General features: G+C 42.7%; 1 protein-coding gene across 1 annotated transcript in view; it reads right to left on the minus strand.

Annotated features, from left to right (window-relative positions):
* The window catches only part of cwf19l2 (CWF19 like cell cycle control factor 2), a 146773-nt gene that overhangs the window by 51100 nt on the left and 82287 nt on the right, over nucleotides 1–13386 (minus strand). Inside the window, exons 11-12 of the mRNA XM_073043641.1 lie at nucleotides 8777–8896; nucleotides 27–164 (exon numbers count right to left, since the gene is read on the minus strand). Of these exons, the coding sequence (XP_072899742.1) occupies nucleotides 27–164; nucleotides 8777–8896 (258 nt within the window). The remainder of the gene's footprint in view (nucleotides 1–26; nucleotides 165–8776; nucleotides 8897–13386) is intronic.

A 13386-nucleotide genomic window follows, 5' to 3' on the forward strand; every position in this document is an offset into this window, starting at 1 on the left:
TACATTGACTGCAAGGTGAATCTTACTTTAGAAGCCATCCGTGAGAACCTTTCATTTTGATCTTCTGCAGTTGCCATTTTTTCTTGTCTAACCAAATCTTGTAGACTCAGATTATCATCATCCTGAAAGTATCTAATCCGTTCTCCTTCGTGGTGAGTTTCAATCTGAAACAAACACGTTTTATACAACTGCATCAATTATATAAAATACTACCAAATTTCTAGATCAATCCACCTTGGAAGCAATATTAAAGCATTATTAAATTCATAGCTTCATGCAAAAATATCTGAGGAAAACAAATTATGGATAAGAAAAAATATAACATGATTACACAAGTTCCTTTTTTATAAATCAAGATGCTTTTACAGAATTAGGACCTCAAAAACTTTCAAAACAAGTCAAAATCAAAAGAAAATAAGAGCAGGAGTAGCTATCAGGCTTCTCAATCCAGCCATGTTATTCAGTATAATCATAGCTAATTTAGGCTGACCTCGACTCTTCTTCTGTGCCAATTACCCTCAATTCCTCAATTTTTCAAATTCCTGGTGGCCGAACATTTTAATTCCAATTCCAATTCCCATTCCAGGGTGGAGGAGCAACACCTTATATTCCATTTGGGCACCCCCCCAACTTGATGGCATGAATATCGATTTTTCCTTCCAAGCAACAAATTCCCCCTTCCTCTATTCCCCACTCTGACCTTCTACCTCTTCTCATCTGCCTATAACTTCCGCTTAGATCCCCTCCTCCTTCCCTTTCTCCTATGGTCCTCTCTCCTCTCCCATCAGATTCTTCCTTCTCTAGCCCTTGACCTTTCCCACCTACCTGACTACACCTATCACCTTCCAGCTAGCCTCTTTTCCCTGCCTCCATCTCTTTATTCTGGCATCTTCTCTCTTCCTCCTTGGTCCTGAAGAAAGCTCTCAGCCCACATGTTGACTGTTTATCCTTTTCTTTAGCTGCTGCCTGACCTGCTAAGTTTCTCCAGCATTTTGTGAGTGTGTTGCTTTGGATTTTCAGCATCTTCAGACTTTGATTGAAATTGTTACCTATTTTAATCTTAAATACATCTAATGATTTAAGTTCTCTTTTGGAAGAGGACAGCGAGGCTGAGAAGAAGTGCGGCGGCGGCCATTTTCAAATTGCTTCTCAGATCGGAGTTCTGAGAGGCGGGACTGCGCAGGCGCGTGAAGGAGGCCTGGGAAGGAGGGAAGATATAAAAAGGAGAGAAGGAGTGAGGCAGTTCTCTTTTGGAAGAGGACAGCGAGGCTGAGAAGAAGTGCGGCGGCGGCCATTTTCAAATTGCTTCTCAGATCGGAGTTCTGAGAGGCGGGACTGCGCAGGCGCGTGAAGGAGGCCTGGGAAGGAGGGAAGATATAAAAAGGAGAGAAGGAGTGAGGCAGTTCTCTTTTGGAAGAGGACAGCGAGGCTGAGAAGAAGTGCGGCGGCGGCCATTTTCAAATTGCTTCTCAGATCGGAGTTCTGAGAGGCGGGACTGCGCAGGCGCGTGAAGGAGGCCTGGGAAGGAGGGAAGATATAAAAAGGAGAGAAGGAGTGAGGCAGTTCTCTTTTGGAAGAGGACAGCGAGGCTGAGAAGAAGTGCGGCGGCGGCCATTTTCAAATTGCTTCTCAGATCGGAGTTCTGAGAGGCGGGACTGCGCAGGCGCGTGAAGGAGGCCTGGGAAGGAGGGAAGATATAAAAAGGAGAGAAGGAGTGAGGCAGTTCTCTTTTGGAAGAGGACAGCGAGGCTGAGAAGAAGTGCGGCGGCGGCCATTTTCAAATTGCTTCTCAGATCGGAGTTCTGAGAGGCGGGACTGCGCAGGCGCGTGAAGGAGGCCTGGGAAGGAGGGAAGATATAAAAAGGAGAGAAGGAGTGAGGCAGTTCTCTTTTGGAAGAGGACAGCGAGGCTGAGAAGAAGTGCGGCGGCGGCCATTTTCAAATTGCTTCTCAGATCGGAGTTCTGAGAGGCGGGACTGCGCAGGCGCGTGAAGGAGGCCTGGGAAGGAGGGAAGATATAAAAAGGAGAGAAGGAGTGAGGCAGTTCTCTTTTGGAAGAGGACAGCGAGGCTGAGAAGAAGTGCGGCGGCGGCCATTTTCAAATTGCTTCTCAGATCGGAGTTCTGAGAGGCGGGACTGCGCAGGCGCGTGAAGGAGGCCTGGGAAGGAGGGAAGATATAAAAAGGAGAGAAGGAGTGAGGCAGTTCTCTTTTGGAAGAGGACAGCGAGGCTGAGAAGAAGTGCGGCGGCGGCCATTTTCAAATTGCTTCTCAGATCGGAGTTCTGAGAGGCGGGACTGCGCAGGCGCGTGAAGGAGGCCTGGGAAGGAGGGAAGATATAAAAAGAACGCAGCCTTAAGCAGCGGGCAGCTTCGTTTGCGGGCAGCGGAGTGAGCCGGGAGCAGAGTGTAGGGCTTGGGCTCAGAGGGCTTAGGCGGAAGAGGGCACAGTAGGCTTATCTTTTAGTTCTTGTTATTTTCAGTTATTCGGGAAGTATGAGTGTGAGGGCAGCTTGTTGTTCTCGGTGTCGGATGTGGGAGATTCTGGAGTCTCCGAGCCTCCCGGACGTCCACATCTGCGCCAGGTGCGCCGAACTGCAGCTCCTAAGGGACCGAATTAGGGAACTGGAGCTGCAGCTCGATGACCTTCGCCTGGTCAGGGAGAGTGAGGAGGTGATAGAGAGGAGTTACAGGCAGGTGGTCACTCCGGGGCCACGGGAGGCAGATAGGTGGGTCACGATCAGGAAGGGGAAGGGGCAGGTACTAGAGAGTACCCCAGTGGCTGTACCCCTTGACAATAAGTACTCATGTTTGAGTACTGTTGGGGGGGACAGCCTACCTGGAGGAAGTGACAGTGGCCGGGCCTCCGGCACAGAGGACGGCCCTGTAGCTCAGAAGGGTAGGGATAGAAGAAAGAGGACCATAGTAATAGGGGACTCGATAGTCAGGGGTTCAGACAGGCGGTTCTGTGGAGGTGATCGGGAGTCCCGGATGGTAGTTTGCCTCCCTGGTGCCAGGGTCCGGGACGTTTCTGATCGCGTCCAAGATATCCTGAAGTGGGAGGGTGAGGAGCCAGAGGTCGTGGTACATGTAGGTACCAATGACATAGGTAGGAAAGGGGAAGAGGTCCTGAAACGAGAGTATAGGGAGTTAGGAAGGCAGTTAAGAAGAAGGACCGCAAAGGTAGTAATCTCGGGATTACTGCCTGTACCACGCGACAGTGAGAGTAGGAATGGAATTAGGTGGAGGATGAATGCGTGGTTGAGGGATTGGAGCAGGGGGCAGGGATTCAAGTTTCTGGATCATTGGGACCTCTTCTGGGGCAGGCGTGACCTGTTCAAGAAGGACGGGTTACACTTGAATCCTGGGGGGACCAATATCCTAGCGGGGAGGTTTGCTAGGGCTACGGGGCAGACTTTAAACTAGTAAGATGGGGGGGCGGAAATCAATTTGAGGAAACTATGGGAGAGGAGGTTAGTTCACCAGTAGAGCAAGTAAGTAGACCGTGTGTGAGGGAGGACAGGCAGGTGATGGAGGAGGGATGCGCTCAGCCCGAAGTTGTAGGGGAGAAGAAAGAAAAGGATAATAAATTTGAATGCATTGCTAGGGATGAAAAGAGAGGAGGAGGTGGAGAGTATCTTAAATGTATCTATTTTAATGCTAGGAGCATTGTAAGAAAGGTGGATGAGCTTAAAGTGTGGATTGATACCTGGAATTATGATGTTGTAGCTATTAGTGAAACATGGTTGCAGGAAGGGTGTGATTGGCAACTAAATATTCCTGGATTTAGTTGCTTCAGGTGTGATAGAGTAGGAGGGGCCAGAGGAGGAGGTGTTGCATTGCTTGTCCGAGAAAATCTTATGGCGGTGCTTTGGAAGGATAGATTACAGAGCTCCTCTAGGGAGGCTATTTGGGTGGAATTGAGGAATGGGAAAGGTGTAGTAACACTGATAGGAGTGTATTATAGGCCACCTAATGGGGAGCGTGAGTTGGAAGAGCAAATGTGTAAGGAGATAGCAGATATTTGTAGTAAACACAAGGTGGTGATTGTGGGAGATTTTAATTTTCCACACATAGATTGGGAAGCTCATTCTGTAAAAGGGCTGGATGGTTTAGAGTTTGTGAAATGTGTGCAGGATAGCTTTTTGCAACAATACATAGAAGTACCGACTAGAGATGGGGCAGTGTTGGATCTCCTGTTAGGGAATGCGATAGGTCAGCTGACAGATGTATGTGTTGGGGAGCACTTCGGGTCCAGTGATCACAATAGCATTAGCTTCAATATAATTATGGAGAAGGACAGGACTGGACCTAGAGTTGAGATTTTTGATTGGAGAAAGGCTAACTTTGAGGAGATGCGCAGGGATTTAGAGAGAGTGGAATGGGTCAAGTTGTTTTATGGGAAGGATGTAATAGAGAAATGGAGGTCATTTAAGGGTGAAATTATGAGGGTACAGAATCTTTATGTTCCTGTTCGGTTGAAAGGAAAGGTTAAAGGTTTGAAAGCGCCATGGTTTTCAAGGGATATTAGAAACTTGGTTCGAAAAAAGAGGGATGTCTACAATAGATATAGGCAGCATGGAGTAAAGGAATTGCTCGAGGAATATAAAGAATGTAAAAGGAAACTTAAGAAAGAGATTAGAAAAGCTAAAAGAAGTTACGAGTTTGGTTTGGCAAATAAGGTGGAAGTAAATCCGAAAGGCTTCTACAGTTATATTAAAAGCAAGAGGATAGTGAGGGATAAAATTGGTCCCTTAGAGAATCAGGGTGGTCAGCTATGTGTGGAGCCGAGGGAGATGGGAGAGATTTTGAACGATTTCTTCTCTTCGGTATTCACTAAGGAGAAGGATATCGAATGGTGTAAGGTGTGGGAAACAAGTAAGGAAGTTATGGAACCTATGACAATTAAAGAGGTGGAAGTACTGGCGCTTTTAAGAAATTTAAAAGTGGATAAATCTCCGGGTCCTGACCGGATATTCCCCAGGACCTTGAGGGAAGTTTGTGTAGAGATAGCAGGAGCTCTGACGGAGATCTTTCAGATGTCATTAGAAACGGGGATTGTGCCGGAGGATTGGCGTATTGCTCATGTGGTTCCATTGTTTAAAAAGGGTTCTAGAAGTAAGCCTGGCAATTATAGACCTGTCAGTTTGACATCAGTGGTGGGTAAATTAATGGAAAGTATTCTTAGAGATAGTATTTATAATTATCTGGATAGACAGGATCTGATTAGGAGTAGCCAGCATGGATTTGTGCGTGGAAGGTCATGTTTGACAAACCTTATTGAATTTTTTGAAGTAGTTACGAGGAATGTTGACGAGGGTAAGGCAGTGGATGTAGTCTATATGGACTTCAGCAAGGCCTTTGACAAAGTTCCACATGGAAGGTTAGTTAAGAAGGTTCAGTCATTAGGTATTAATGCTGGAGTAATAAAATGGATTCAACAGTGGCTAGATGGGAGATGCCAGAGAGTAGTGGTGGATAATTGTTTATCGGGATGGAGGCCGGTGACTAGCGGGGTGCCTCAGGGATCTGTTTTGGGCCCAATGTTGTTTGTAATATACATAAATGATCTGGATGATGGGGTGGTAAATTGGATTAGTAAGTATGCTGATGATACTAAGGTAGGAGGTGTTGTGGATAATGAGGTGGGTTTTCAAAGCTTGCAGGGAGATTTATGCCGGTTAGAAGAATGGGCTGAACGTTGGCAGATGGAGTTTAATGCTGAGAAGTGTGAGGTTCTACATTTTGGCAGGAATAATCCAAATAGAACATACAGGGTAAATGGTAGGGCATTGAGGAATGCAGTGGAACAGAGAGATCTAGGAATAACAGTGCATAGTTCCCTGAAGGTGGAGTCTCATGTAGATAGGGTGGTGAAGAAGGCTTTTGGAACGCTGGCCTTTATAAATCAGAGCATTGAGTACAGAAGTTGGGATGTAATGTTAAAATTGTACAAGGCATTGGTAAGGCCAAATTTGGAATATTGTGTACAGTTCTGGTCACCGAATTATAGGAAAGATATCAATAAATTAGAGAGAGTGCAGAGACGATTTACTAGGATGTTACCAGGGTTTCAGCACTTAAGTTACAGAGAAAGGTTGAACAAGTTAGGTCTCTATTCATTGGAGCTTAGAAGGTTGAGGGGGGATTTGATCGAGGTATTTAAAATGTTGAGAGGGATAGATAGAGTTGACGTGAATAGGCTGTTTCCATTGAGAGTAGGGGAGATTCAAACGAGAGGACATGATTTGAGAGTTAGGGGGCAAAAGTTTAAGGGAAACACGAGGGGGTATTTCTTTACTCAGAGAGTGATAGCTGTGTGGAATGAGCTTCCTGTAGAAGTAGTAGAGGCCAGATCAGTTGTGTCATTTAAGGTAAAATTGGATAGGTATATGGATAGGAAAGGAGTGGAGGGTTATGGGCTGAGTGCGGGTAGGTGGGACTAGGTGAGATTAAGAGTTCGGCACGGACTAGGAGGGCCGGAATGGCCTGTTTCCGTGCTGTGATTGTTATATGGTTATATGATTTGGGGATAGATAATTCCGGAGACTCATTACCCCCTGAGTATCGTTTCTACACACCTAGGTTTTAAATGACTGGCCCCTTATCTTGTAGTTATGGCTCTTGCCTGAGACTCTCCCAACAGTGAAATCATCTCAACATCTGTCCTACCAAGCCAGCTTCAGATCTTACATGTTTGAATATTCTTCTGAACTACAGGGAATACAGACCCAAACTGCCTAGTTCTCTTGACATGACAACTGTCTCATCCCAAGAATTAGTGATGTGCCTTGAAATTTACTGCATCCTCTTTTTAGGCTGGCTCATCAAAAGTGTGTATTATTCTAGGTGTAGCCCCAACTATATCCTATACAACTGTAACAGTACCTCCCTATTTTAAATTCCAGCCCATTTTAAATAAAGGCCAAAGTACAACTTGCCTTCTAAACTGCATGCTCAACCTCACTGATACATCTACCTGGACAGTTAGACAACTGATTAATTTTAAAAATTGACTAAAAAATATTTTAGATACTTCGTCAAAGTTCTCCACTGACAGCGGCCAATATCCCTTGTCACATTTTCTTTTCAAGAGTTTTCCTGCCTGTGTTTCCTCCGTTAATAACTTCGTTTTCATATTATTTGTCTCCTTCATTACTATTTCTGTGGTCGTTTTGTTGTACACATGGCACGCCATGATTTTTTCATCCACTATTGAAATTTGCACACTCTTTTGAACTTACTTGTGATTTTAGTATTGCTTGATTTTTTTTTTAGTGTACCTTAAGGTAATTTGTTATTTATTCTTTTTAAGATTCTGTTGGTCTTTTTTCACTTTTCTGCCACTCTTCCTTAATATTATCGCTTGTCTCCTTGCATTCAATATGATGAAAGGTATCCAAATAAATATTTAACCTTTATAGAGCACCTTTAACATTAGTAAAATATGAAGGCATTATCAACAGACTATTATAAGACAAAATTTGAGAGGGAGCTAAATAGAGAGAGGTTAGAGCAAGTAACCAAAATCTTAACAAAATCAGAATAGTGTAAAATAAAACAGCTATGACAGCAAGAAAGAGAATGACAATGATCATTTTTCAAGTCTTTAGGACAACTAAAGCTCTTTCCAGTTGATTAAGTTTTTTTTTAGGTATTGCACATGCAATACTAGAAGAAACTCCCAAAAACAACAATGTAATAATGACCACACTTCTATACTGACGTTCATGAAGAGAACTACACATCATTTACACTGTTCATGAAGAGAACTACACGTCATTTACACTGTTTTACTCACCACCTGATACAATAACATTTTTTAATCAGGCTATCAGTTACTTTATATTTTCTCCAAAAAAAAACTTCTTGTATTAATTTAGAAGTTATAAACATTAGACTTTTTGTCTGCATTGCAGATAGGATATCATCTGATGGCAATAGACAGGATTCATGGGAGAGTTAAAAGATGGTGTCAGCTATAGAACCAGAATTATTATGACGGCCTCACATGACATGAAATTAGTTGTTTTCTGGCAGCAGTACAGTAAAAGACAAAAAAGTTATAATAAATTATGGAGTGCATAAGAAAAGGAATAATGAGGTAGTGATTATAGGTTCACAGACTATTCAGAAATCTGATGGCAGTGTGGAAGAAGCTGTTTCTGAATCATTGAGTATGGGTCTTCAGGCTCCTGTATCACCTCCTTGATTGGCTCAAGTAGGGAAGGACAGTTTATAATGAAGAGGAGTAACTAGAGCGCCATGGAAGCGTGGTGGTTAGCGCAATGCTATTACAGCTTGAACGTCCTCTGGGTGTTCCAATTTCCTCCCACGGTTCAAAGATATATCAATTAGTAGGTTAACTGGTCATTGTAAATTGCCCTGTGATTAAACTAGGATTAAACCAGGGAGTACTAGACGGCTTGGCTCAAAGGGCCAGGACGGCCTATTCTGCCCTGTATCTCAATAAATAAATAAATATGTTAAATAAGAAGGACCTATATATCCCTTACAATAGAATTCAATAAATATCAATCTCAGATTTGGGTAACAGCTTAAAGAACTGGAAGGGAAACATTCTTGAGCTAGGCTGGAGGGATGGTCCTAGAACTCAGTGAATAGTCAAAGCAGAAATCACCATCAACATACTCTGAAATTTATTCAAAGTGAACTTTGACTCTTAGCAAAAAGTCCAACCAATATCTTGGAAGCAATTACAGATGTTTTGACTTTAAGTAGTAACTATTAATCTTAATAAGGATTATCTGCAATTTACCATTTGTCTCTTCTTCTTCCCTTGTGCTTGGACCATGATTTCTGCCGGAGAATCAACAGGCCATACTCTCCCAGATGGATCAGTCCGAACAAGTACCACATTACGATCTTCATCTGATGGCTAGATTTTAAAAAGTTAAAGACACAAACCACTTTGTGAAACAAATTGATTTTCTTCATAATTTATACTATTCCAACTCTTAAAATTACTGTACAACAATGCAGGAAGTTGCAATGTACACATTTTTATAAAATGTGATCAGGCAGGAAAATGAACTATAAGCTAGAGATCATATCAGGCATAACTATACAAATATCAAAGTAGGTTTGAGGGCCACATGTCCTTTTCCTCCACCTATTTTTTATGTTTCAGTGAGTATAGGAATAGAAGGATAAATGTGTGGCTGAGGGATTGGAGCAGGGGGCAGGGATTCAGATTTCTGGATCATTGGGACTTCTTTTGGGGTAGGCATGACCTGTACAAAAAGGATGGATTGCACTTGAATCCCAGGGGGACCAATATTCTGGCAGGGAGGTTTGCTAAGGCTATTGGGGAGAGTTTAAACTACAAACGCGTGTTTGTAGAATTGCTGGAGGGTGGTAGCCAAACTGAAGAGACGGAGAAAGGGACAGTTGGCTCACAAATAGAGAAAGCTTGTAGGGAGTGTGAGAGGGAGGATAGGCAGGTGATAGAGAAGGGATGCGCTCAGACTGATGGTTTGAGATGTGTCGATTTTAATGCAAGAAGCATCGTGAACAAAGCGGATGAGCTTAGAGCATGGATCAGTACTTGGAACTATAATGTTGTGGCCATTACAGAGACTTGGATGGCTCAGGGGCAGGAATGGCTACTTAAGAGTGCCAGGCTTTAGATGTTTCAGAAAGGACATGGAGGAAGGCAAAAGAAGGCACTGCTGATCAGAGATAGTGTCATGGCTGCAGAAAAGGAGGAAGTCATGGAGGGATTGTCTACTGAGTCTCTGTGGGTGGAAGTTAGGAACAGGAAGGGTCAATAACTCTACTGGGTGTTTTTAATAGACCACTCAAGAGTAACAGTGACATTGAGGAGCAGATAGGGAGACAGATTCTGGAAAGGTGTAATAATAACAGGATTGTTGTGATGGGAGATTTTAATTTCCCCAATATTGATTGGCATCTCCCTAGGGCAAGGGGTTTAGATGGGATGGAGTTTGTTAGGTGTGTTCAGGAAGGTCTCCTGACTGAGTATGTAGATAAGCCTACAAGAGAGCCTGTAATTGATCCAGAGAGCCGAGAGGTGATGTTATAGCTACAGTATATAGGATCCTGATCAGACCTCACTTGGAGTACTATGCTCAGTTCTGGTCACCTCACTACAGGAAGGTTGTAGAAGACATAGAAAGGGTGCAGAGGAGATTTACAAGGATGTTGCTTGGATTGGCAAGCATGCCTTATGAGAATAGGTTGAGTGAACTCAACCGTTACTGCTTGGAGCAACGTAGGATGAGAGGTGACCTGGTAGAGGTGTAGAAGATGATGAGAGGCATTGATCATGTGAATAGTAAGAGGCTTTGTCCCAGGGCTGATATGGCTAACACAAGAGGACACAGTTTTAAGGTGCTTGGAAGTAGATAAATAGGAGATGTCGGGGTAAGTTCTTTTACGCAGAGAGTGGTGTGTGCGTGGAATGGGCTGCCGGCAGCGGTGCTGGAGGTGGATACAATATAGGTACATGGAGCTTAGAAAAATAGAGGGCTACGGGTAACCCGAGGTAATTTCTAAAGTAAGTACATGTTTGGCACAGCATTGTGGGCCGAAGGGCAATGTATTGTGTTGTAGGTTTTCTATGCTTTCTATGTTCTATTTTGTATCCATGCAAGATAATTTTAACATTTAACCAACATAAGTGCAAGTCACTAAACCAAATATGAATAATAGACTAAAATAACTTTAGCAGAACTGACTACAGTGAGTCATTAGTTTGAATGGACACTCATCTTTCAAGCAGGAAGCATCCATAATTTAAGAGGAATAGCCTGAACTCAATACAGTATATGAAAAAAAGTATATATTTTTTCCATTCATCTTCAAAATCTACCTTCTCAGCCAGCTCTGCTCAGACAATTAAGAAAAAGCTAACTTTCCCATACCAATGATGTTACAAGCTGCCCAGGTGGGAAACAAAGACTTGACACTTCTGGTTCTCATGATTTCCTCATCATTTCATATAACATGAATAGATTTCCCATCAGTCTTCATTTCAAGAAAACAGATCCTGCCTCCCTAACCTACTGTACATTTGCAATTCCTTCATTATTCTCATAAATCAATGATCCTGTTGAGGCTTTAGCAGTAACTTATAAAGATTCAGCATGACTTTCCACTTTTATATTCTATGTTCCATTAATAATTGCTCTCAACCTGCCTTACCACTTTCAATGATTTATGCATACATATCTACAAATCCCCAAATTCTTGCATCTTTTTAAAATCATCCTTTATTATATATTGGCTCTCCTCATTTCTCTTTTCAAAATGCATATCATCAGCTTCACACTTCTTTGCCTTAAACTTTATTTGATACATGCCTACCCATTTCCCTTTTCTATCAGTCTTTTGATATCCCACAATAATGTATCATTATCCTCTTTGCACATCATAATGCTGCCAGTTTTTGTGTTACCAGCACGTTTAAAAATGGTGGTTTACACTACCAAGCTTAGGCAATTGACATACAATATATCTGACAAAGCATTGGTTCTAACACCAGTCCCGGAGGAACACCCACTGTTTACCACCCTCTGGCCCAAAAAAAATTATCACAACTGCTGTCTGTTACTTAGTCAACTTCAGGTCATGATATCAATGTCCATTTTTGTTTGCCCAAGTGCTCCAACTTTGCCAATAAGCTGGTTATCTGACTCCTTATTAACTCTCATAACTCTCATTAGCTTTATCCATTATATCATCAAAAGTTTCGCTGACATTGGTCAGAGATGATCTGTCACATGGCCAAGTCAGAAAAAGCTATGCCCAGGAAATAACTGGAAAAACTATTTGCAAGCTAAGCTATGTCCCCAGGCTTAGCCCATAGTTACAGTTGGCAAGGATAAAAATTTAACTCTGAAAATTCAATAAAACAATGAAAAATGAAAAACAATAATATTGAAATACAAGAGCATTTTGAAATGAAAATATTTAAGCAATGTCAATGAATATTTTGTTTCTTACAGTCATTTGTTGTATTTGAAATAAGACTGATATTCTACACTAGTTGAACTTGGAAAAATAAACACGAGATTTGCAGCAACTTGGTGAATTTGTTTATTATTGCACATGTACTGAGGTAAAGTGCAAAACTTGTCTTGCACACTGTGCATACAGATCAATTCATCATATTGGTGCATTTAGGTAGTACAAGGGGGAACTGACTGTATCAGTGTGGAAAATAAAGAGTAAGTGGAATACTGATAAACAGTCAGGTGCAATGTCACAGCAAAGTAGATTATGAGGTCAGGAGTCTATCTTATCGTGCTGGGGAACCATTCAATAGTCTCATGTAACAGTGGGATAGAATCTGTCCTTGAGCCTGGTGGTACGTGCTTTCAGGGCTTTCTATCATCTGCCCGATAGAGAAGGGAGAGGGAGAGGGAGAATATCTGGGGTTGGTTATGCTGGCTGCTCTACTGAGGCAGAGAAAAGTGTAGACAGCACCTATGGAGGGGAGGCTGGTTTCTGTGATATGCTGAGCTGTGTACAACAACGTTCTATGTTTTGCAGTCATTTATAAAGCACTTGCCATCCCAAGCTGTGATGTACACAGATAGGATACTTACTATGGTGCATTGATAAAAGTTGATTAGGTCAAAGGGGACATGCCTAATTTCTTTGACTCCTGAAGTAGAGGTGATGGTGAGCTTTCTTGGCTGTAGTATCAACGTAGTTTGACGATGACAAACTATTGATTCATATTCAGATTTGCTTATCAATGCATATTGTAACATACAGTGAAATGCATCGTTTGCATTAACAGCCAACACATCTAAGGATGTGCTGGGGGCAACCTGCAAGTGTCTCCACACATTCCAGCACCAACATATCACTCCCACTATGGTTGGCAGAACAACCCAGAACACAAGAAAACAGAACGTATCAACGATCAAGAGCAAAACAAGCCCATTCCTTCCCTCCTACCTAACCATGGACACTAATGCCAGTACAGGTTGTCTTCAGCTTCCAGCAGACTTGTGGATTCACATAAACTGGGTCTTTGACCTCCCCAGAAGACTGACAAGAGATTCATAAACTTGGGCCTCTCACCATCAGGCTTCGATTTCTGAATTTCTGATTGAACTTTGAGCTTTGATCTGGATTTCTGATTGAATTTTGTGCTTCAATCTTCAGTATGACCCAGGACTCACCGATAATGACGACAAGGGATCCAAACTCCAGGCCTTGATCTTGAGACTCACCGCTGACAGGACCCAAACACTGGGCTTTGAATTCCAGTCTCACTGATTTGCATAACTAGGGGTCAGCATCACACATGCCATCTGCCCACGCAGAACTCCAATCCCAAATCTGGCATGTCCCCTATGACTCACTCGGATCCCGGAACACGCTGGCAACTCT

The sequence above is a fragment of the Hemitrygon akajei genome, chromosome 4 (genome assembly GCF_048418815.1).
Source record: "Hemitrygon akajei chromosome 4, sHemAka1.3, whole genome shotgun sequence".
Taxonomy (NCBI): Eukaryota; Metazoa; Chordata; class Chondrichthyes; order Myliobatiformes; family Dasyatidae; genus Hemitrygon; species Hemitrygon akajei.